Consider the following 26,351-nt stretch of genomic DNA (forward strand, 5'->3'; position numbering starts at 1 on the left):
GTGTAACACTGACTGCTGGAACACAACAGACCTCCTCCTGACAAATCTGAAGGTGATCCATCCAGCAAATCCTTTCAGTTCAAAGGCAAAGAAACTCCCTGCCTCATCTGGGTACTCAGAGCAAGTGAGGCTACACTTTGCCTAATTAGAATCCACAGCCTTTTGAACGGAGGATACGGAAATGCAAGGTGCTCAAGCCATGATCATGCTGACAACAAGTACCAAGGTGTACGCACCCTGGTGAGAGCAGATTCCTGCAGCATATTGGATGCCCATCAAAAACTGAACAGTTTAACACTGACCACAGGCAGTGTTACCATGAAAACCCTAGCTCCAAAACACTGGATCTAATTCACAGAAAAAATAAATTAGCTCAAAAGCAAACAGTGTCATAATGCTGGACATTTCCCCCCTCCTCAGAGCTGATACATTTGCCAAGTAAAAAATCCAGCAGATGGTTTTTATGTGGTGGGTAACGTTTTAAAAATACTACAAAATAAGAATGCTTTTGCAGAGTTATGACAGCTGCGTGTGAAGTGAGCTCTCAGTATTATAAAATAATCACAATTTTTTCTGTTCTAGATATAAAAACCCACCTACCAATCTCTGCTACAACAGGCAGATATTTTTACTCTCTTTTCCACAGAAAAACTGTTAAGTTGGCAGATTGACTGCTAAAGCAAATCAGATCTATTCCAATCAAGTTACACAGGACTTGAGAAAAAGACTCATATGAACTGAATATGAGCCATTTTATGCAACATCTTTGTTTGAACTGGGTCCCAACTAGGGAAGATAACCTTTATTTGCTTTTTATTCAGAGATGAAGACATGTAAGTAGCTTTGAATGAAATGAGAACAAAATCTCAAATGCTCAAAACTTCATAATGCCAAGTAAGACTTGGATATTTCTTCCTTTGTCTGTAAGAGAGTATCTAGGAATATGGGTATGCCAATACTCCATCTTGACATCTCTCCTATAGATTATGAGCTGCAAATTTGATATATGCCCTTTCACAACTATATCCATAGCAGAATTCTCCACTCCTGAGAAGTTTAAAAGATCAAAAGCTAGAAGAAGAAAACACAAGCTTTTTAAAGTGAATTCTACAATAAATGCAGCAAGAAACTAAAACCATTGTTGTCTGCAGACATAATTAACTTGATATGCACCCTTCAACGGCAGCTGTCACTCAGATTGACAAGTTAGCAGATTTACTCAATCTGGTTATGTGTGGTTTCTTGATTTTGGTTGCAACTCAGAAGGTTACTGTGCACTCAACAGTATTCAAAAGAAGCCATGCCATGTCCTAGTAGAAAACAGAGCTCTGACAACTTAGGGCACTCTGTGGCTTAGTATTCTGGTGTTAACTAGGTAGCTCAGTGATGCTAAAGGTGGTACTTATAAATGTTCCACTGATCTTCTATAGCCACAACTCTTGTATGAAAAAATCTTTCTGGAAATGAGTGGGTATATGTGTAACATTTTGGGTGCGATGTTCTGGAAAGTAAGAGATAAGTGATGCATTTTGACTTTTCACATAAACTATTAATAAATGCAAGAAGGAAAACATTTTATGGCATTAAATATGTTCACCAAGCTGCTGTAACCGGGTATTTCTATGGTTTAATATGCTATAGCAAGTGCTGTAAACAACTGTTCTATTTGCTTACTGAAAGCAGGAATTTTAAATCTGAGGCTGTTGTTACTAAAGCCTGATTTTGGAAAAGAGGCCTGAAACAGCCTGATAATAAACTTATTTAGTCTGACTTGAGAAATGCTATGGAAATCCACATCTGACCTCCACAGTTTCTAAAAATAGTCAACTTTTTTTCGGCTGAGGAAGTTTCCTCCATTTAAAATCTTGCTTACCTGATAGAAACCACTCTTTAATATTTCATATCTTTGCTGCACATAGGCAAAGAACGGATAAAGAGTGGGAAGTCAATTCTGTGCTTTCAGCCTTATAAGCTAGGGCATTTTTTATTCATCAATTCAATTGCCTGACTTCATCTTCAAAGAACTTTTTCCCCAGTTGCCACACTAAGTAGCCTGTGGGTAAATACTGAAAGGTCAACAGTTGCTTCTCTTGCTACAAACACATACCAAGGAGAGTTATGTGTATTTGCACAACTGACCTTCAGTCACCAAGACATCTCAAGGCATGGAAGGAACATGAAGGAAGTGGATGAACTATCATTTATTTTGCCTTTCAGTGGCATGATAAATTTCAGTGGCTGCTTGCCCTCTATCAGAGTACTAGATTTTGTGTGGGGGAGACAAAATATTATTTAAGTGAAAAAGTGCTATCATATCTTTTTACTGAAGACCAAAACATACTGTGAATTTGATTTTTGGCAACATCTCTAATTTGTTTTTGAAAGAAATCCTGATCATCTTCCAAAATTTAGACAGAACCTCGCTATGAGCTTCCAAGATTTATTGCTTTCTTTGTATAATTGCTACAAAATGATTAGCAAGATACACATGGCAATACAAACAATACAGTCTGTATTTTCTTCCTTTTGATTGGCACCACAACCAGGTCTTGCAAATACTAAGCTCGAGAACACAGCCAAGTTGTCTCTAGTGTAATAGTTTAGTGAGTGCAGTATATTTCATACAAAGTAAGACATTTGGTGCACATAAGATCTCTTCAGAGTTCTGTAAAATTGTACCTGTAGAGAAACAGAAAAGCAGGAGCAGCATGCTACTACTGAAAACCACTAACAAAAAATGCAACTATTACTGAAGTGGAAGGGGCATGGCAGAAAAAAGTTAAATGCCTGACAAGAATTTACAAGATTTAACACTTGCAACTAAGAAAACTACAACCTTTGTTCTTCTGCAACCTTTTCCGAAAGAGTCCAACTAAAAATCTGCTTCTGAATAACTGTGAAACTAAACACACAATACTATTTTTCAACAAAAAGATGATACCACACTTACCAACTGGACTGGTACCAGCTCCATTTGGCACTGCGAGGTCAGTTGTCCCCATCATTCCACCTAACAACAACAAAAAGAGCATTAAATTAAACTGATGCTGTGTTGTATCATTGTGTACTTCAAAGCTTAAGCCTTTAAAAAAGAGAAAATGCAGCAATACTATTAAGAACTTGTTACTTGGGGGTTATTTGCTTGTGTTTGTTTTATTTTGTTTTTTTTAATAAGCATAGAATGGTTTGGGTTGGAAGGGACCTTAAAGCTCATCCAGTTCCAACACCTTCCACTAGACCAGGCTGCTCCAAGCCCCATCCAACATGGCTTTGAACACTGCCAGGGATAAGGCAGCCACAACTTCTCCAGGCAACCTGTACTAATGCCTCACCACTATCATAGCAAAGGATTTCTTCCTAACGTCTACTCTCAATCTCCCCTCTGCCAGTTTAAAGCCACTCCCCCTTTTCTTGTCAGTGCATGCCTTTGTCAAACGTGCCTCTCCAGCTTTCTTGTCAGCCCTTTTAGGCACTGGGAGCTGCTCTAAGGTCTCCCCAGAGCCTTCTCTTCTCCAGGCTGAACAAGCCCAGCTCTCTCAGCCTGGCTCCAGAGCAGACATGCTCTGGCCCTCAGAACATCTTCGTGGCCTCCTCTGGACCCATTCCAACAGATCCATGTCCAACAAGAGTGTATAAAAGGAAAGGACAACAGTGCTGAACTCTCACCTGCATTGCCAGTACTTGGTGGTCTCTGAGGGGCCCCAGGTGATACGTTCCGATGCAGGGTGGTCTGAGGTGGGGAGAGCATGGTTGTGTCTGTTAATGATGAACTGGCAGCCAGTGATGGGGATACAAGGGAACTCCCTGGGTTACTGTAGGTTAAAGTGTTGGGATTGGACACTGGAACTGTAACCGACATCGAGAAGCTCTGAGCAGGCAAGCCAGGCTGAAGGAAAGAAGACAAGGAACACACACAGAACAACAACGTTAGTATAACTAGTTCTGCAGCGATAGCACATTATAAAAACACACATTAAAGTTTGCCAAGAATTACTCAGGTTTAAAAAAAATAGTTAATTATGTTAGTTTTTAAACTGTATTAAGCATGTAATTTTAAAACATCCATTTGTTGTAGAGCACAGTGTTAAAACTCCTAGACATCATATAAATACAGTTCCAAAATAATTACTCATACACTGCTACAGTAATCAAAGTTCAAATGCAAAAAAAATTGGAAATTCATATGAATTCACAAGCTCAGAAATACCACAAATTCGCCAGTTAATTTGGATTATTACAAAGCAATGACAAGTTACAACACATGTCTACAAATCACTGAAGTGCTGTACCTTCAAAATGTAAGCATAAACATGCACAGTATAAAATAAAGTCAATTACACACAAAAAGAAAAAGTTAGTAATAACATTTTCTATTCATAACCATGCCAAGATACTGCTACTAATCCCTAAAACTTTCTTTTTCAACAGACTAAAAGAAGTAAACAGATCTTTAGAAAATCATTAAGGTCAGTAGTTTAAATTTAAGCATTTTCATTGTCATTATTGTGACTGTATTGCACAACCCCCTGCTTGAATAACCCCTCCATCTTTCTTTTTTGCAAATCTCATTTTTTCAAAAATTCAAAGTTTTCCAGCGTTATTTACAAGGCAACTATTTTTCTCAAGTATATATGTTTGTTATTCAACAGCTACTTGAATCAAAAGCTTAGATGCCTGCCCATCTATGGTACTCATTTGGTTATGACTAACTTGTTCGGCCTTTGTCTCATTCCTATCCTTTGACAGTGATGAGTTTCTGAAACAAAAGGGACTGTTTTCTTTCACAACTCTCATAATTACTGGAAACAAAACAGGTACAATTTAAGAGCAAAACTTAAGTGGCATTTATTGACAGAATATAGAGATAATAGTTCTGATTTAGAGGTCAAATGCGGATGACAAACATTCATGACCTAGCAAGTATACTTAAAGAGAAGCACTGCTGTCATGTGCAGCTGAAAATTTACTTGGAATGAGACTTCTGTACAATGATTTTGATAGAAATAAAACAATTACTAATTAAAAGAACAGAATGCATTTTCTACAAGAAGCAAAATCTCTTACTGGTGACAGTCAATGACAGCATCCCTCCTGAAGCATTCTAAGAATAATTATCAATTTTTGGCACCAACAAAAGGAAAAAGCAATAGAGCATAGTGACATAATGCTAGCAAATCATTCACAGTATCTAACTAATGACAAGCTGCACTGGCATTTTGTTTTCATGGGAAAATGCTTCGAGAAACTATTCAGTATCTACCAAAAAGAAGGTTGTTTTTCAAACAGCACACTGCCAAGCAATCCAACCTAAATTTGAAATACCTGAATTGCTTAAAACAATGCCAGAAGCTAACAGTTGGAACATTCTTTCTGTAGGTGTCTCAATACAGAACTAATAAAAGACAGCTTCCCCCCACACCTTACAACAAAGGCTGCCTCTGCCCATCTATGGTACTCATTTGGTTATGACTGAATTCTTCATGCTTTGCCTCATTCCTATCCTTTGACAGTAATGACTGCACTAGAACAAAAGAAACCGGTTTTTGTAAAGACCCATAAGTACTGGAAACAGAACCAAAACAGGCCCAATTTAAGCTATAAATACAGAACCACAGAATAATGTTGCCTTCTTTATTTACATTGATGTCCACACAGACAATTTAAACTGCTCATGAAGACCACAGAAAATCAAGTGAGAGCAGTTTAGCTGTAACATACTGAGAGATGAGGCCTGAAGATGTCTCAGCAAAGAAAAGCTGGACATCAAAAGCTTCAAAACAAAGATATTGGTTTCATTCAAGTATAAAAGAACTTGCTGTAAGAAGTGATGCTGGGTATTGAGACTGCCAATTTGCTGACAGTCCCAGAGATGGCCTTATTTCTCTCAACAATGAAATAATTTCTAGTACCAGCCAGTCATTTGGGGACACACTACTCCAAGTGCCCCAGGGTCTATGCTGATTAACCTACTCAGTCCACTTACTTTAATTGCTACAAGATTTGCAATGTTAAAAAATTCAAAGGCTGTGGCAGAGCCCTGTATTAGTTTTCTTACAAAATACTTCCCCTGTAATACTCCATACTAATTGGGTTTTGTAGATGGAAACTAAGTGTCATTACATACACCTCCGTGAGACGAATGCAAAATTTACACTGCTGTTACTCCCAAGCTTTTGGAGCCAAGTGACTTACTACTGCAAATGGGTTGGAACCCGGGGCAAAGTTTTCCAAGATCTTTCAATGGCCAAGGCAATATCTGTTAGAATGTCAACAGGAATAAGACACCTGTCTTTTAAGGCTCCCATTATCTTTAAACGTCTAAAATGCCTTTCTTCATCCAGTCTTCAACAAAATAAATCCCACCGGTTTGATGGCCAAATTAATGCAATTCTATCTGCCTGTTTGTAGCATACTGTAAAACCTTGATCAACAGATAAAGAGCTACAAGATGTAAATAAACTATCCTACATCCCACGACAAAATCTATCTTTATAAGAATATTTTGGGTAGGATTAGCAAAGCAGCTAAGCTCCTGAAATTGAGAAATGTTACCTCATGTTCACAAGGTATGGAAAACTGTGAGTGGAAAAGAGAAGCTATAGATAAATCTTCTTAGTAAGATAAAACGCATTTTAACAAGTATCAGCATCTCATTTTGCCTCAAAAAACATATACTCCACTCTCAAACCGCTACATCCTCTTGTCTTTGCAGTGGTTTTCAGTGGTAAGCAAACACCATGAAAATTCTCATGCATGTAATAGAAGCACAAACCATACTTTAGTACTCACTGCGATTTTATGATTCCGCATCATATTATCAAACTCTTCATTAATTTTTTTATATTTTTCTTCTGTATGTGGCGTGAGCACATATGAAGTGTCAGGGTCCGGGCTGTCGCACCCTCTGTGTTCCTTCTTGTTCAGAGCCTAAATAATGAAGTTAATAAAAAGGATCAACAAATAAAAAGTAGAGATAAAATAAAAGTACTTACAGGGCCTCGCTTGAAAATAAAATCACTATCTTCATTTAGTTTGCTGAATCTGTCCTCCGATAGTGGACTGTGCTCAAAGTAATCGTCAGCATCAGGGCTCTCACAACCATTAAGGCCTTTCTTTCTTAAGGTCTGAAATACAATTGGAAAATTCACATACAAATCATCCTAACTTGCCAAGAAGTTTTGTATACTACTGAATCATTCAGAGCCACTGAAACTACATGAAACTTTGACAGACAAAACTCACTGTTCAACAGACAGACTTAGGCTTTCAAAACAGTGGCATAGTACACGAAGAGAAAAGGTTCATTCAGAGGCTCTCCCAGGTGCCATAACATGGGTAACTTTTAACCTACACCCACTTCGTCTCTCCAGCATTCCATGCAAAACTGCTTTTAGATACTGGCTGTTAGGGTGATGTTGACTGACATGCAAGGAACATTCGAGCCTGTGGCAAAAGAGTTAATGCCATCACCATGAATTAAAAGCCAGTTTACTGGATTTTTAAAATACTGATTTTAGTATCCCAATACCCAAATTTTAAAGAGCAAAGAGTTAAGTTCCGAGAAACACAGTGGCTAAAATCTGCAATCAAATTCAACAACTGCAGTACATTCACATATGTAACACTTGTTATAAAAGCAGGACTTTCCTGTATTTCTGTCATCCTGCATGATAACAAGAACTGCAAAAACAGTATAAAAAGAAATTACATAATCCCTCTCTACAATGACTTAGTTTGCCAAATATAATTTTTTTCAGACTCCTTTAGCCTAACTGGATGCAACTGCTTTTTTGAGCTATTTCCTGTTTTCTGATGGAGAGCTCGCATCAACAACCCCTGGAAAAAAAACAAACTTGCCTACGATCGAGGCATTACAAATAAGCTACCGAAGTTTAGTGGTGGACTTGGCAGCATTTGGTTAACGGGCAGACTCAATGATCTTCATGGGTTTTCCCAACTGAAGTGATTCTATGTGACAGTAAAGGTCTCATCACCAGATTTTAAAGGATATTTGTATTCTTTGTTGTTTTTCTTTTTCACCCTATTACACAATCAGAAATCTTTCTTTGCAACTTCTCACATATGACAATACAATATAGAAAACATTCCCCATGGAAAAATATTTAACGTTTTTAAAAGTTTCACAAGGAAATCAGTATCTATTTTTTAACAGGCATACATTAGAGTACATAAAGCAGCAGTAGGACTATGCAGGTATGAGGGGGGTTCTGTGTTTTTTTTTTTTTGTGAGAAATTATCTATGAATTTTACAGTAAAACCCCTGAAGATTTAAAATCTGAAAGCCAGTATCTCGGCACCATAAAAAAGTGCATTTCTTTTCCTACAGCAAATATGTTTCCATAACAGACTGTATTTCTGATTAAAAACCCCCACGGTTTTAGTTTAGACTACAGTATTCATGGGCATTTCTTCTTCAAGTGCTATCTCCTAGTTTTTAGCGCAGTTAGAAGTACACAAGGCTTTCTCACTCTACACATATATACAAGATAATTCCTATTTCTACTTCAGTTTTCAAGCAGCACTTGAAAATTCAAGTTACGCCATCTGAAATCCTTGAATATCACGGGTCACCATAAGCTGAAATTCCTTCTCAAGTTTCTTGGCTTGCTCTGCGGATCCCACACAGTATCTGGAACTCCCACAAAAATGCAATCACTAAATCAGCATATGGCGAAAACAGGTGTAGGTTCCTCCAGCACCTGTCACAGCCCCCATCCCGCTCCTCTACCCAATCAGCTGGACACGTATATGGATGTGGCCATACAAGGGCCGGCTCTTCGGGCTCTCAAGGTCGGAGCTTGTTATCCCTCTCACAGCCCTTCCTAACAAGTCAGCCTGCCAGTCTTCCACACTTTGATATCAGCAGGGAAAATGTTAACACTGCATAATCTGGATTACACTTAACCCCTGCAACCCACAGAACTCTCTAAATAAAAACCAAATGTGTCTTTACATGGTGCTCAGCATCAACATACGTATGCAGGGCATGATTAGAAGCTTAGTTTAGGTAATGTTAACAGAGATCTTGCAAGAAATACACATTACTAATATCTAGTTCACCTCCTTTGACAAACATGTTAAAGCAATGTTAAGTACTGCAGCATAGGGTTTCACTAGTGCTTCTTTCAATACTCAAGTGAAAGCTTTTAAGTCTAATGTCGCTAATTCATCCTCCTAGATCTGCCTGAAAATTATGCTCAAAGTTCCAATATAAAGGAAGAGATGTAGTTAAATATAAAAATGCCTCCTTCTTCATAGCTGATTTTTTTTTATGGTAACAATGGGGTTAACTCTGCTTTGACGCATGAGGAAGGAAAATGCCTCAGTATCTCCTGCTTAGATTCTGGAAACCGTCACTCCAGACGGGGTTCCTGTCATTGTGGAAGGATTTAAGCCACAGTTCACTGTTAGAGATAGTAAGTCTGGGTCCGATAGCCAAAGCTCTGTCTCCTTATCACTAAAACACGAACTGCCACTTTGAGGACCTAACCATAAAAAGACTGCCAACTTTATCATTGCCCAGTAACATAACAGTGAACCATTCCTGCTCTGCGGCTCATAGGAACAAGCGGAATGCTGTAATCTGTTCACACGGCCAGGCGCAGCCTACGCGAGACAGCGCAGCCTCAGCTTTCTCAGAGCCTGCCGAGTGAAACATGATAAAGGGCCCCGGCTCAAGGGAAAAGAGGGAAGGAGGTGACTACTGGGAATTGCTCCGTAGGGACACGGGAAAGCCAAACTCCATAAACAAGCGCTGACTCCACCCTTGAGAACCTCCGCAGCTAAAATCTGTTATTTCTCCAATTCGTGTAAATAACTGCCCCTCGCACTGAGCTATTTCCAAGATTTGACCATGGAGATTGTAATTTTATTAACTCCACTGGTTTAGAGAAAAACCTGCCAGGTCGTGAGACCAACTAATATTCGTGTAACATGAAGAGAGTTTTATACCTCTGCTGTGACACACAAGTTTGTTTAGAATAAAATCAGAGGTTGTGCAGTTGAGGCTAATAAACACAAAATGTAAGTTTTCTTACTACAATGAGAAGGAAAAAGAATAATGAATTTCAAATTTTGCTACTGGATGCTCACTGCAATTAACTTCTGGTGTTAGGTCTCGTTTTCCAGATCATCAAAAGGATGGGCAGCCTTTTGAGTTAGTATTTTATTACTTTCCACTTCCTCCAAGACTTAGCCAAAATGACTGGAAATTGTTTCAACACATTTGCCAACACACACTGCACTGTGTCTTCAGTGAGTGATATGGAGCATCATTGATGTGATACTGGACAAACAAACTGATGAGAGAAAAGTCCTGATTTTTGTCAGAAAATAATGCAAGGTATTTATGAGAAACCAAAAAATCTTTTTATGAAAGAACAACGCAAACACAACAATGCAGTCGGGCATCCTATAAAGTCACTAAACAAGTGTTTCAGACAGCTGGGGTTGTCTTGACCATGCAGAACAGCCCAGAAGTTTTAAACTGCTTTTGTTCCACTGTGTAAAATGTGAGTAATATATTTTAATACTTATTTTTAATGGTAGAGGTTAAAAAACACTGTATGACAACAGCTGGACTGGGTATTACAGGCTTAAGTACTACATTCAGGCACATGGCAGAGCCCCAGTATGTTCCTGAACTTCCCCATACATGTGCAAGGTACATTTTAATGCACTGCAAAACAACTAATTAACTTCTCTCACAATTCAACATAAATTTGACTGAAACAGATAATACAGATATCAAAGAGTACAAAAATACAATAGTTATTTATTGTATGATCCATGAGGAAGCAAAAACGATACTCAACCATCACAGTGTAATTATTTTAGCATAAGCTTCCTCCCACAAAATCCAACTGAGAAACATGAAATGCAGGAGCTTTACGCCTGCTGAGTCTCCACAGCATGAAATCAAGTCGCCACCTTCTCCAAGGCTTGTTCCAGCCCAGCTGTACACAGCTTCTCTCTCACAGACTTACACTGGCTCAATACACCAGTCAGCAGCAGCTCTGGAAACCAGGAACTTTGAACTAATAAACACAGATTACTGCTACCAGAGACGAAGTTAAATGACAACCCCCAACTGTTCTCCTCCCCATGAAAGATCCTGTTTTTCACATCCAACTCGGGAAGGATGTTGCCAATGGTGAAAAGAGCACAATCAGCATGTTTTGTGCTCCAATCCAGAGAGGGTGGTTAAAAAGCCAAGATTTCTGATATTAGTGATCTGGGCTCCTTACCAGCTCTGGCAAAACTGTAGAGAACTTGATTATGTTCATTGTCACCTCAGGAAGTAACATTTTTCTGCCTTGAAACAAAAAAGTAGGATGACCTCATATATAAAAAGTGTAATGAGGTGCAAAACAGTGTCAGTTCATTCAAAACATTGTCAGTGTTGGGTTTCTTGTAACATTACACAAAAAGGAAATGGTTGCTGCTATCAATGCAACTGTGTATCATGTTAACAGCTCTATTTTTGCACTTAACTATTGGAGCCGGCCAAACAGGATTTTTGTTGGTGTTTCACCCCAAATCATGAGGGAAAACATATCTAAAACTTGACTAAGATTGAAATGAAAAGTGATTTCCCTTGCCTTGGAAAAGGCAAACCTTTCACTTAAGACCTGGGGCTAGTTTTGATTCTGCTGTTGCATTCAGAGCACAGAAAAGCTGTGAAACAGCATGAATTTGTAGTAAATACCTTTCATAAAATGGTAATTTAGAAAAGTCAGTATTCCTCAGGCCTGAAATAATGGAAAGGCTCCACTAGTACTGCCAAATATTACTGCTGCTCAGCAGGCACATACACCCTGGTTATCAAAAGGATAGCCAATTAAACAGTTTTCTGGTCCTCGAGAGCTGGCACACAACAGTGGAGAGGGACACTGCTGCCACTTGCACCGAATTCCAAGGACTTCTCCCCACAAGTGCTCATACAGCTCTCTGCAGGAAGGACGGGACTGTCATCCATCACGGATAAGGTCACTGAGGTGATAAAATGTAAAAAGCAGTACCATCAGCCCAGGCTGCAACAGTGCCTCACCTACTAGTGCTCAGGAGCAAAGGAAAATAATCCCTAAAATAAGAGATAAGGATAACCAGGAGCTATTTAGTCATACTGTAGCCTCCAGGATCAATCTCATATTCCATCTCTAAAGATGATCCATGCTTTAAGGTTATTTCTCCCTGCTTTAAGGGAACTGCTGCAATCTCCGTGGGAGCAGTTTGACAAGCTGACTGACAGTAACAACTTGCTGCCACAGAAAGTGCAGGATCCTGGGGACCACCCTTATGCCTGCTCTGATGTTTGCTCCAGCCTGCAATAAGTCATTTTTTCTTCATTAAAGGGACAGAAAATTCTCCTTGGCCGTTCTTTAACTTATTTTTGCTGGGTTTGTTTTCCGTTGCAGCAGGAACAAGGTGGTTTTCCAAAGGATTGGGCTGAGCACCACAGATAGAAAGCAGGCAGAAGGAATGGCCTGTCCTTTCCGGCAGCAGCAAGCCATTGCCTCAACCACTGCTGATAATTGCATCCTACTTAAAAAGCCACACCTTCTTTCCAATACTCACAAAATTAAGGACAAATACAGTAGTCACAGTGCCAGACTCCCACCCAGTTTTCATATTTATTATGTGACACCAGTGAGAGAAAACAGGACATATCCCTTTAATGCAGTTTAGCTCCCTTCCCACAGCAGAGACACTTCAGCTGGCAAGAACAACGTGCTTCACTACAGGCTTCACATACAGCAAAAAGTCATGCTGAAAGCACGACAACTGCTTTATTATTTGCTTCCTAAAACCAGGCTGGATTTTTCTTCTTTTATAGCACAAAATATTCACTTTTATCACCCTAAACAATACTAAGGTGTATCATCCTCTGCGTAAGTAATTTCTCCCCTATTATGTACAAAGCACATTCAGACATCCAATGAGTACTCTTAGTCACTCAAAGCTATTTATAGTTTTTAAACTTCCTGCAGGTCAGTTTGGCTTCAGAAGTATCTTCGTCTCTGTTTCTTTGTTCTGAAGTAACAACATGGATCTGCAAAGTCAGACCTTGACCCTGCAGTGACAGCTGTATGAATTTCACCACTGTCTAAAACACAAGCAGGGTTGAAGCTGAATTGCAGCATATCCATCGAAAGTGAACAGACAGAGAAAACCCATGTAATTTAAGTCAGTAATCATGTTCTGTGTTTGAAGCCCATCTCTAGGCTTCCATTTCTTTTTTCATAGTCAGATGTTACTGGATTATTTGATGTGATGTTTACAAATTTTGTAAGTTTTCCTCAGGGTCTCTTAATATTCTCAACTTCAACCACCGAAGCATCTGCAAATTTCATTATGAAGCTGTTATTCTTTTCCTTTGAGTCTGGAGGCTACCTAAGTGTAGCCCTAATACCATCTCTTTCAGTATGCCCAACACATTTTCAGTTACATTTTGCTATACTATCAGCTAGAATTTCACATTCTAATTATAGCCACAAACAGATACACCCCAAACTAGCCCAGTAAAGCAGAGTGGTGCCCAGCTTTCAAAACTTCAGAGAATGCATAGGAGGTCAAATCAGATGATGACAGACATTTCCACAAGCTAAGAAACTTGGAGAGTTTAACTCCTTAAGAAGCAAGGCTTCAACCAACCTTTGCAGTAGGCTCCCCAACCAACGTACACTAAATTAAACATGAAAAATTGACATACTCTACCTTGCTTAAATAACCTGCCATACTTGTGCTCATTTAGTAGCAGTATTTCTAAAGTAAATAATTGATGCTATGTAAAAATATCTAGACTTCAATTCTGAGTACAATACTTTCACGCAATTTGCTACAATGAGTCTATTTCTTCACCAAATATTACAGTATATTCAGGGAAAACGGAGGTTTAGGATTGATTACTTATTCCAGGGTTTTACAAACAAAAACCATATATGCCTAGCACTAGACCATAAAATACGAGGAAGAGCCCTTTAAGCAATGCTCTATGCTCAGTTTTAGACAAAGGTATTCATCATTTACAGATGAAAAATGTTCAGGATTTGAAATTTTATCAGTGTCCCTGTTATATACCACTCTAAGAAAAGAGACTGTCTTGTTTCAAATGCTGGAGCACTTCCAGTATCTGGCAAATTTTAACATGTATCCCTGCCTTGCCAAACATGAAAGCTAGCTGTCAAATTCCTCCAAGATATGATAAAGATGGCACTCAGGCTTCAAACTCGCATTTATATAAAATAACACATACAAAAGGTTTTTAGACATGATATGGTATGAAGCTTAAATTCTAGCTTGAAGCATCGTTGCTGTGAAACATTATTTTAATTAAACCACAAGCACTTCTTAAAGAATAACAATTTTGTGGGCTTTAACATCCACTCTTCACCCCCAGAACATTACACAACACACTAGAAGGCATAGGAAGGGAAGCTGCTTACTTGCAGCTGTCATTTTTGAGGAGTATCTCTAAACTGTGGACTTTATAATATAGTTGCTGACCTACAAGCAAGCTGGATTGCTCATTCCTAAATGAACTGCTCAAGACATAAAACAATTAGTAATCCATTAGCACTGATAATACTGTTTCCACAGTGGAAGCTAAGCCAAGCTCTCAAAGTCTGATATTTGATGCATTTGTCTTTGTTTCACTTTCTATACAATTTACTAGACTATTAAGTTTTGTATCACTGAGCAGGATTTCTTTTTACTTGCTTTACAGAAAATAACCATCAATTAGACTTTTCTATTTAAAAGCACTATATTGCCAGTTTAACTCGATCTCATTCAATCTTTTTATTAAAAAAAGTAGATCAACGTTCATCTTCAGGAAGCAGAAACTATTCCTTAGCATGTACATTAAATACATTTTATAGTCCTTTCAGGGAAAGCAGTCTGCAACGAACACAATGGTTAAACAAAGCATGTTTTACTGTAACCATCTAGGTTAAAGCATTCAGAGTCATTCTGCGGTACATAAATGGGTTTTTTGACCCTTATGGTGATAAAATAGATATGTAGATACATCTCCTCCCATATATACTTCTTCACATACTTGCAATGGTTAAAATATAAATCAGCAACAGCAGCAGCCGACTGAATGCCTCCTTTCAGCAACGGTATATTGCAGATAAGCCATATGGAACATGAAAAGTTTCCAAGAGTAGCAACCCATCTGCATAATACCCTTCATAATCTTTTAGAAGTTCTTTAGTAAAAATATTATCTCCTACTCATAGTTTGCCAAGGAAAATTTTCTAAACTCTAATTACAATTCAGTGATATAAAAAGAAAGGGTTTCTTGTGTTCTACCTGTCTATGCGGTATTGCCGTTTCAAACGCTTCTTGTTCTGGATTTCTCCTTACGACTTGAAAATTGGAAAGGATAACAGAAACTATTTCAAAGCCTTGGTACTCAAGATAATGTAGTGTTATCAAAACAGTAATTACAACACAAATAGCAACTATTCCCAAAGAAAATGTTTAGTGGATTCTGAGGATTTATGTAATTGTTAAAATACTGTTCCCACATAAGATGATGGGAACCAGCCCCACTAATGCCTACCAGAACAAGTCTCAATTACCTTTAATATCAGTATGGAACTGTCATTTTGTTTCTGCTAAATGGTGTCCAACTGTACAGACAGCATAGGCAAGCACATGCATGTGCTCTGAATGCACGTGAGGTGAGCACACACACATGCAAGCATTACCCCCGTTCAGAACATTACTACAGAATATTTACAGAAAATAAACAAACCCCTCAAAAATAAGCAAGCAGAGGAATACAACTGAAAGGAGGCACTTGAAAACACCAAGCTAAGTATCTACAACAGAAAGCAGAGAGCCTCTCCAGAAATAAAGAAGTAGGGTACAAGCAGATACATCTTTATTTTTACTGAATCAAAATAATTAGGATGTAGGACTTCAAGACACGAAGCTGTAATAAGTATGTCACAACGCCTATCTGGAATACTGAACTTCTCAGTTACATGTTGAAGGAATATACTGAATACGTTTTTCCCTGCATAACCTTCATTTCGAGTGAATTATTCAAAAGCCAAAGCACCTCTCTGAAGACTGTCTTTAGCTAACCCAAGAAGGGGATGGGAAATCAAAGGTGGAACCTAGAGAGGTAGAGAGAAAAGACTGTACAGAAAGCAGGGAGAGTGAAATATGAGTAAGCTTTACTCTATCATGTGTAATTCATGTCAGCATTGGATAAAGACTGGCTATGCCACGCTTGGTTTTCTTTCTTTTTAACAAGTCACTATACTCAGCAAGTACCAAATTCTAAGTTAACGTAGAAAAAAGAGTAGGGCTTTAAATGTCTTCAGTTTGTTAGATAGAAGGGCTTTAATCTAAAAAAATCTTCACAATATTCCCAATTAATTTGGGACTTTTAGATTAAAAGTCACTTCCTATTAACCAAGAAATAATTCCATTAAACCGTAATATTAAAATGCACATTACTCAATCTTAACTAAACTAGCATTCCATAGTCTATATTGTAAATTGCAGACATTAAGGTCCCACATGAAATGTAATATCAGTGTTGTGACATTCATAAGATGTAGTAACTATCACTGGTAAATAACAGAAAGACATTAACACTGCCTGTGTATTTGTTTGTAAGTAGTATGAAGAACAAGAATGGTCTGTACCACAAGAATTACCAGCGTAGTATGTAAACTACTGACTTTATTCTGGTGATAGAACGGTTACTATGCAAAACACACCAGGTGAAAGCATTAACATGACATCCTTTGTTCAGGTGAGTGTTGAGAATGTTACAGCCTACTTGTGGTAAAACACTGGCAATGAACAAACCACAACCTCCATCATATGATGAGGAGTATCTCATCACACCCACACACAGGTTACATGACTGGGAGGTTTTATGACAGTATGAAGATCTGGGCCGTTTTTCCTTGGGGATTCCAGACCTGAAGCACCACCAGTTTCCAGTCCAAACATTCAGATTATTTAAGATTATAAAGCGAAGTTTTAGACACTTCTCAACCGAAGCACAGCATGTACAGGCTGAGATCCAAAAGGCGCTTAGGAGTGAAGCATCCTACAGGTAACACACTCTCTCCTTTTTGACAGTTCATGCTAAAACACTGGTTGATTAACAGCAACGATCAAAATCTAGCACTTCTGCTTGTCCTTTCTGCAAGGAGGTAAATCCTTGGCAGATTGGCAGAGTTGACAGTTGAAGACGCTACCAAGCCCATGAGCTTGAAAGTCAAAAGCTGAGGTTACGTTAACTCTTCACAAAAATGAAGAGTATCATCATGAAGAACGGTTATTTATCTTACTGTAGTTCCAGGAGATGCATTGTTCTGGGGTCTATTCTTACCATCCACAGCTTGTGTAAAGTCACTCACTCTTGATTAACAGACGCCATGGTCCTCGCTTCGGAAATGCAAAGTAAAAATATACTCTTCTAACTGTCAATGCAGAATTTCAAAAGCACCAAATTCTGCAGGAACATGAGGGCTGCAGAATAACTTGAGACCAGCACAGCTTGAAGAACTTGTTAACACAAGTAAATAATCATGTCTTTGTGTGACTGCCTGCATGAACTCCAGGCATTAACAACCAGTGAGCTGTTACAGATTTTCTTGGAGTCAATTTTTTGATCCTACTTAAAGAAGCCTACCCAGACCCGGATCTTTGATATGCATTTCCAAAGCAGTGGGTGAGAGAACTGACTTCGTGTGTCTGCCCCAGAATATTCAAGAATAAAAACATTCTCCAAATACACTGCCGAATCGGTTGGAAAAACATCACTTGCACAGCTTGGAAATAAATACAGGGCTTCAGATCAGAGGAAAAGCACTTTTTATGTAGCTGACCAGCAGCACCTATTTAAATAAATACTAAAAAGTCTCCAAAGTAAATGAGATATCTGTTATTCACCAAGAATACAAGCTATATGCAATGTTTTAAAAATAGCTGCATAAGTTTTGATTCTTTGCAATGTGTTATCCAAGTCTGTACTACAAACACACGTATAAACATGGAGCCTTAATCCTCCATGGGAAGGAAGAGGTGAAGGATGAAGGAATTGCTCCAACAAACCCTCATGGATCACAGAATCCCAGATGCAAGATAGATCTTTAAAGGATCTCTCAAAACACTTAATTGCTCCACTCGAAAGTGCATCTTTTATTCTACAAATGTCCAGGACATGACACATTTCATTTTCTGCAGTTCAAAGTTGGTATTTTAATAAAGATTTGTACAGAAGGGTGGAGTAAATATGGTACTATCTGCTAATTTGCAATATATATCAAAGTCAAGGGTAGTTTTCATAGGAAACACATGAGGAACACTTGCAATAGCCATACCCTAAAAGAAAAAAAAATGACAAAGATTCCACCAAACGGCAGGTTTTACATTGTAAGGCCTGCTTCAACAGCGCAACAGCATATGTTTTCTATGGTAAACAGCAAAAGCAATGAGTTCCCTTTATTCAAGCCTTACCCACGGTACATGGGTACAGTGAAAACAAGTTTTGCTTTTACTGCTGTGGGCTGCTGAGTATTATTATTTATTCCAATTATACCAAGCTTGTGCACACTGCAAGGGAAAGGACAAAAAAAAAAAAAAAAAAATCACACAAACTAGAGGTACTTATCGTTATGTAATTAAAATCCAAAATATTCATTATATTCATTAGCATTGTTAGCTACTTGTACCTCCAATGGGTGGTATGTCTGGAGTTCAGTGAGACACTTAAGTTCTTGCATAATCCAAATGGAAATATTAACAACTCACATAAGCACTAGAAACCGAGGGAAGAACTTCTAAATAGTACTATTTTCTGTTTAGATACAGTGTATGCTCTAGGCTTACAGAAAGGCTCATACCATGACTGACAGGCCAGGATGCTGAACAGTCATGCTCACAGTCTGTCACAGTCAGAACTCTTCTAAGAACTAAAGCACACCTCTGAGAACTTCACAGATTATGAGTAGCTTGAGGCTAACACACACAGGTAGTGACAGAAAATAAATCAAGCCAGGCTTTTAAATTGTTTTAAAGAAGACTCTTATCTGTGCTCAGAAAGACTGCTACCTAAATGCTCCAACAAGCACTGCTCCTGGTCTGCTTAGAACTTGCTCCTTCCAGACTATGACTTGTTAGTAACAATTACTCTACTACATCTATTAAGCTACATCTATTTATTGTTATTTTGGGTTCCATGTCCAATTCAGGAAAAAAATTAACAGCGTTTGATGGAGGCAGAAAGCAGAAGAAGGGAGAAAGTTTAGTGTATTAGTTAACATTTTCTCAGCAGGTAACTAAGAACATGGTGGAAGGAGGGAAGAATCCTGGTCTATTAACAGGATTTAGAACACTGGCCAAGTATCCAGCTCATAGGAAAATTAACCATTTCATTAACACAACCAAGTCAAAACACTGGTAGTTTGAAATGAAGACAGGCCCTCTACTAGTATTTGACATTGACTTAAGATTCTGGTCCTCACAGCAGCATAGTCTCCTGAAGAGCCATCTGATTCCATTTGAGATTCTACTGAAGTACAGCCAAGTAAGCTCTTGTTCATCAGTTAAATGATTAGCTTTTTCTGTTAATTTATTAGAAAAGAAAATCAGGAGAGTACCACAGCAAATATTTCACAGCTCTAAGATAATCTGACATGTAGAACTGTCATAGGACTGTCAGAACAGCAAGCAATCTGAACCACATAAAATCACTAGTGGTAGTACAATAACTAAGCACCACCATTAGCAAGAGACTTCAGAAACTTATGTAAGATGGATTCTAGACAAATTTTAAGATATGTGTGTATATATGTATGTGTGTATATACACACACATACATATATACACATGCATATATATACATAGACACATACACACATGCATATATATATATATGATTTAATTAGTGACTAAAGCTGGAATTCATCAAAATTCAGGATGCCAGTGCAGGATGGTACGATTAAAACACCAGCACTGTTTTAAGAGGTAAATCTAGTATTCTTAACCCTAAACCCCTAAATTTAATCACTGGCTCAGACACAAAGGAAGTGGGGCTTTAGATTATTTGCAGGCAGGCCAAAGCTTTTTAAGAAAGAAATTAAGTCTATCCTACTTCTGGCAATTCTTTATGTATCTGAAATGAAGGAATGCAAAAATGATATTAAGTGGGAACAAAAACTTTTTTCGAGCACTGTCAGCTTCTTAAAGTCACCAACAATCTGTCATTAGTCACCAGTATGCCCAAAGCAATTCCAGCACAGCCAAAGAATTAGAAGAATATTTGCAAGTAGAACAATATTACTAAATATTACTAAATGCAAGATATGGAAAACTTAATGAGAACAGTAAACAGCTCAAATAAAAGGCTCAGGGGATTAAGTGTTGCTAAAAACAAAAGGGTGTGAGGGAGAGAGAAGAGACAGACACCATTATGAGGTAAGTGCTCTGCTCAGCACAAAATATACCCAGGTGTCTTCTGTCTCCCTATTCAAATAAGTAATTGCTACTTTGCCCACATTTTCAACTTCCCAAGGAAGCTGCTTCTTCCTGAACCATGAGTGGCAAATAAAACCCCAAAACATGACTTGTTTACAAGACAGGTTTACAGTAAACACTTCTACTAGAGAAAAGAAATCGTTTCAAACATATATATACACACATATATACATATACACACATGCATTTATTTATATATACTGAAGTTGTTCATGAATTATATGCAAGACCACTTCAGGTTTTATTTATTTTCTCTCTTCTTAAGGTAAGGTGAAAGTGAGATTTTAGTCCTTAACCATACAAAAATCCTCCTTAACATGTCTCAAAGGCATTTGTGTGCTGTCTCAAATTATTTCAAATGTTACATGCAGTATAATTACATTTACATAATCATTTAGCAAATCAAGTCCAATAACGCCTACATTTTCTCAGCATCATGAGCAGATTACAAAGTCATTTCCTTACTTCACTGAAGCCATTTTTAAGCTTTTTCCTTCCTTTAACTGTATACCACTTTTTTTCATAGTGAGGTCCATGTTATTTGGAGACCAAAGCAAGTGGTCAAACAACAAACACAATACAATAATACTATTCACCGTGCTCATACGTATTCGTCTCTCAGCCCAAAGCTGTTATGCCTTTTTATTCCATTTTCTCCCCACTAAGTCTAGCCCACTTCTGGCAATTCTCTACCTAACAAACATGAAGGAATACGAAACTCTTCCAGCATTGCCAACCTTCTAACAGTCTTGTGTGTGTTTGTCTAACTATCCACATTCCTGGTATTGCCACTCAGCACTGTTTCAGTTCTATGAAGTTGTGTTGGTATTTCATGGAAATTTGGAGATTTTAGACACCTACATTAAGCATCATTATTTTCACCTGAGGCTGGTTGCAGGACTCTTCCTTCTTAACATGTTTAAAAACCTCGCATGTAACTTCTCTTACGAAATATTTCAAAGAAGTATATTTTTTGAAGGATGTGATCCAATTTCCATCATATTACTTTTTAGTTTTGAATAGCAAAATATGGAGCCTAAGCTGCTTGCCAAATACATACCTAGACTGTATACACCAGGAATAGAATCATTTAACTTTCTCACCTAATTCCGTATGCGTGCATCTATATATATTGAGATACAATTCCCAGATCTTCAGTTTCACATGAAGTTCACCCAAATTCAAAAAAAAAGATGCTATGAACCAATTCAAGTGCTATCAAATACCACAACATCCCATGGTTAGCAAGCTACTATACTGTACGTACAGTTCAAAACACAAGTTGGTAATCCATAGCCTGGAAAAGAAGCAATGCTGGGGAGGTGGAGAAAACTAGATAAAAAACAAAACCAAAAAGCTTTTGGTTTATAAACATAGTGTTTCAACACCAACTTTGCTGTTTATGCTCCCCACACTGTTACACTTGTCTCTTGGCATATGCTCCATCTGGCTGTGGAGATGCATCTGCTTCTTTATGCTGCAGGCTCTGCATGTGCAGATGAGCTCTACATGCTTACTCAAAGCTATGATCTGACAATCGCGTCTCTGACGCTATGTATGTCTATGACTAAAGAACATGTATTGCTCCTACGACTGCTCTTCATTAGGATTTTGTGAAAAGGCAGAGAAATAGAGTGCTTGTTTGGTATTTTAACACATGATGATGCACTAAAAGCTTCTGCAAGATTAAACTGGCTTGTTTATGCTACTGTAACTAGCAGCAGGTACATTTACCTGCTTTTAGTCTTGCTCCTGTCAAAACCATGACATGACCACTACCACACTAAGCCATGACAAATGTCACTTCCTATTAGAGTCACCATTCCCCATGTTAAAGAGATTTAATACAAACATCCAAATCACTTGCTGTAGCTTACATCAAGAAACAATTATGATTATTGCAATACATCAGCTTTTTACAAGAATATGTTTACAGTAGTTACTTGAAATAGTTTAGGATTTATTTTTTACACTTTTTAGTTACTGTTTTCATTACGGATTATTGCATATTTCAAGGACAGCTGTCAGTATCTGGGGTATAACCTAAGCCTTATACAGCACATTATACTATGCTGAAGATAGCATTAAACTATACACTGCAGAAGAGGCTTATTAACTGACACCTATCAGAAATTCTCATGGGCACAGATGTCAACCAGCAAAGTAGGTCACATTTTAGACAGGCTCCTAAAAATCAAATCACTTCAGTTTAATGAGGTGATATGATAGAACATGCACAACCCACCCAGGGCCAAGTGTAGCTGAAATAAACCCTGGCTTGCTGTATCACTCAAGGAACATCAAAACAGAGAAAAGAGGTAGGAAGTTGAGCTAAACAGGCAAGAAGGGCCTGTCTTCAACCCTCCATTCCCAGAAAAAGTGAGGCTGAAAGAGAGGGAACAAGTGAACAACTGCTGCTTTTGGAGGCCCTCTCAGGGACAGAAGGACCCACCATGGAAGTGCTACCCTGTAGATAACCTATAATAATCTTAACACGCCCTATGCTAAAGAGGGTTGAGTACAAGTGCCTACTCATTTCCCTTTTTTCCTTTGGATGAAGGAAGAATGAACGCTCACAGTCTCAAACTGTCTTTTATACATTAAAACATTTTGTTGACCATATGGATACAGAATCCTGATAAAACCTGACATTCCTCCCATTTTACTCTACAGAAGTACTCTGCTTTTTTCTTCAGGAAAAATAATCACTTGCCAAGAATAATGTGTTACAGAAAAAAAATCCACAAGCATTAAAGCATCAAATGCTGCAACACCTACGGCAAGTCCTTCAAATCACAGACAGCACTTCAGCGTATCAAACTTCAGCTGTGCCAGTATGGCTTTGTTAAACCAAATACAGGATCCTAGCATTTCAAGAATTCAAAGCATACACTTGATGTGAATCTCAGTTTTTTCAACATCCCTGTGCAAAAGAGCTGGTTTTCTCCCTCAAATAACTAATAATTTTCATTAGTCTTATAAGACTAATTCACTTGATGTGAAAAGGACCATATTCTCCAAGAGCAAAAAGCATCAAAGCATTTTTAATTAAATTTTTTGTTCCTGAAATCATATGTAAAAGGTTACTTTTTAATTTCAACAGAAGATAAACATTGTTCCTTTTGTGAGGCTTGAAGGAAAATTACACTCTCCACCTCCTGAGTAAATACCTTTTGCTAGAAGGTCAGATCAGCAATCACAAGCAAAGTTTCACTGTCCTCACCAACACCACCTGTGTTCACCCTCCATATTTCAGAGGGATGCAGAAATTAATCAAGAAAACCCCATTAGGTCAGTTGTGTCTGATCCTGATAAGAAAGGGCATTTTCTCACAGGCCTGCTTATGTTCTGAACATTAAGTGTTTCAAATAATCCTGTTTGCCCTATTCACCTCTTTTTTTTCCCAGTGCTGTAAAACAGATTCAAACAGCAGAAGAGTCAAAGATCACAAAAGTTGAATCCCAGCTCAAAAATGCCACACAAATCATCCTTTAAATGTGGTTACAAGGCACGTGTTACAAGATCTTCTCCCTTTATCTTAAAAGTATCAAATGGCAGGGAAGGGACGACTCTCAAGCATACCACTGACAGCTAGAAAACTAAGCTTAAAATTTCTTTCCATGGCAAGAATAGGTAAAGAAGCCAACAATCTATTGATAGGTAAGTTGTTTAGAAATTGAAAGGGGGGAAAAATAAGGGAGGGAGGGACAAGGAAATATTTACAGAAACTCTAAGTGGGATCAACAAAAAACCCACATAAAAGGGACAAAAAAAATTGAAACCAAGAGGAATAGGACAGCAACAGAGCATTCATATCTACAGTAACATGTACAGTGAAAGACATAAGGGCATGTATCAAAAAATTCCTGTATTCATTTAAGATGCCAATGCTCTCCCTCCTACTTTGTTTTCACACAAACGTTCCAGCAGCAACAGAAGATACCAAGCTCTGGGCATGTGAAAGCAATTCCTATGCCAAAATTGAACAGGAGGGAACTATAAGGGGAAGATGTCTCATCGATTTCACTTAATCATTTACAACATTGCTATCCACCCAGTACTGAAAATTAGTAACAGTAGATTTGTTTCTTCCCTTATACAGCTTCTGAGCTGTATAGAATTAGCTTTCCTTCTAGCATAGCAAAACACAAATCAAAACGACCTTCCTGTCATGCATATCAGGACCACAGTGGGTCGAGACTAAATGCATGGTGAGCCTCCATCACAATAAATACCATTTGTCATATTCAAGGAGGCAAGTGAATACTGAAATGTTAACTCAGAAACACCTCAACTGTAACTCCATAAAACTAAATTACTTATTCAAATTGGTTTAATACATACTTGACAGACTTTTAGCTGGGTATTTTTTGTAATTTCTATTTGTTAAAATAGTGTTTCTATGTAGGCATGATAAAGAGCAGCCATTTTACATCATTTTTCAGAACACTTCCAAAATGCTGGTGCTGTAACTTCACCTCTACCACACACAAGCATCCCTCAACGGTGACATTAATATGTAGTGAGCTTTTGGCAACTTGCTACTGCTTAAATACAGGTGTCTTAGTCCCCCATCTCATCTCTCCTCCCTACCTATGCTGAACCTGTCACTGCATCTGCTCCAAAGCAGATCATACTCTCCTCTGAACCAGTTCTGTTGTAAAGCAAAAGAGTAGTAGATAATTTTCCACTGAAAATGAGTGCTTTTCTAAATTACAGACATTATTTACTTACACTGGGAAACACAGCATCTGATCCCAACCATGAATGATTTCTCCAATTCCATAGAGAACAATAGCTAATAGATCACAAAGCTAATATACAGATGGAGCAAATCTTAAATGCAATCAGTTGCAAAGAAAATGAAACTGTGGAATATCTCTCTGAAATACTGAATACAATTTTTTCTAGAAGCCAACAGTGAGAAAACATTGATTTATCTGAAATATATTCAGCTTGTAAATATTTCATCCTACCAATTTCATTTTCCCACCCAGAACAGAGCCATAAACTTAAAGAACATATTTTCCCTGCAAAAATGTATACAATCCCCTTTCTGGCTGAAGAACTTTTTTTACTTCCTTCTCAGAAAAAAGAACAAAAACACACAAAAACATCTCAAGGAGACGAATGAGCCCACAGGGCTAATCTGAAAAGACAGCTAGATGCACTCCTAGATTATATTATGCTCCAAAAGTGAGAGTAAAGTCCCAAATCCCACACTAGTGTAATACAGTAAGCCTACAGAGGAAAACTGGAAAGCATCTGCAGATGGGTCCTTGCATGTTCCACCAGAAGAGAAACCACAGATGCACTTAGGTACTAACTGCACCTTTTATGTAGTTGTCAGGGGGCAAATGCTTGACACTTGCATAAAAAAAAGCCACCAAGAAAAAAACCTACATCAGCCTTGTGTAGAAATGATTATGGTTCTTAGTCCTCAGGTTGTGAAGCAGCACTGTTACCACAGGTCAGAACACAAAGAGGCCTTAGATGCAGAACAAAAAGCAGCCTGGCTACTTGTCTTGCTTGCATCCCTATCTCAAATTCATGTCCATCACAATCAAAAGCTCATCTTGAAAGAACTGGGTTTTCCCTAACTCTGCAGTAGCTATCCCTTATTTATATTAATCCTGGTAATACTCCTGCAACTCTTCATAGCTTGTATTATCCCTCTTATTAGTACTCAACACTGAAGACATAAGGCAGCTGACAAATTAGCAGAGAATCTTCTCAGCAAGAAATAAAAGGCATTTGTCTATTTCTCGGGTTTCTTTCAATCTGATTTTTGCTTGAAAACTAATTTACAAGATCAG

The 26,351-nt window shown here is 38.1% G+C and overlaps 1 protein-coding gene across 9 annotated transcripts in view; it reads right to left on the reverse strand.

Moving 5' to 3' along the window:
* Window positions 1-26,351, reverse strand: part of MEF2A (myocyte enhancer factor 2A) — an 87,393-nt gene that overhangs the window by 18,833 nt on the left and 42,209 nt on the right. For 4 of the 9 annotated variants that reach the window (XM_061446678.1, XM_061446673.1, XM_061446675.1 and 1 more), the window contains exons 4-6: window positions 6,778-6,927; window positions 3,667-3,886; window positions 2,951-3,010 (exon numbers count right to left, since the gene is read on the reverse strand). In XM_061446678.1, coding sequence (XP_061302662.1) covers window positions 2,951-3,010; window positions 3,667-3,886; window positions 6,778-6,927 — 430 coding nt within the window. Of the gene's footprint in view, window positions 1-2,950; window positions 3,011-3,666; window positions 3,887-6,777; window positions 6,928-6,992; window positions 7,125-26,351 lie in introns of all 9 variants that reach the window. The other 5 variants (XM_061446679.1, XM_061446676.1, XM_061446677.1 and 2 more) reach the window with 3 other exon arrangements.

This window comes from Pezoporus flaviventris, unplaced genomic scaffold (genome assembly GCF_033815535.1).
Source record: "Pezoporus flaviventris isolate CSIRO_AGI_PZ_B2104156 unplaced genomic scaffold, CSIRO_AGI_Pfla_v1 ptg000006l, whole genome shotgun sequence".
Taxonomy (NCBI): domain Eukaryota; kingdom Metazoa; phylum Chordata; class Aves; order Psittaciformes; family Psittacidae; genus Pezoporus; species Pezoporus flaviventris.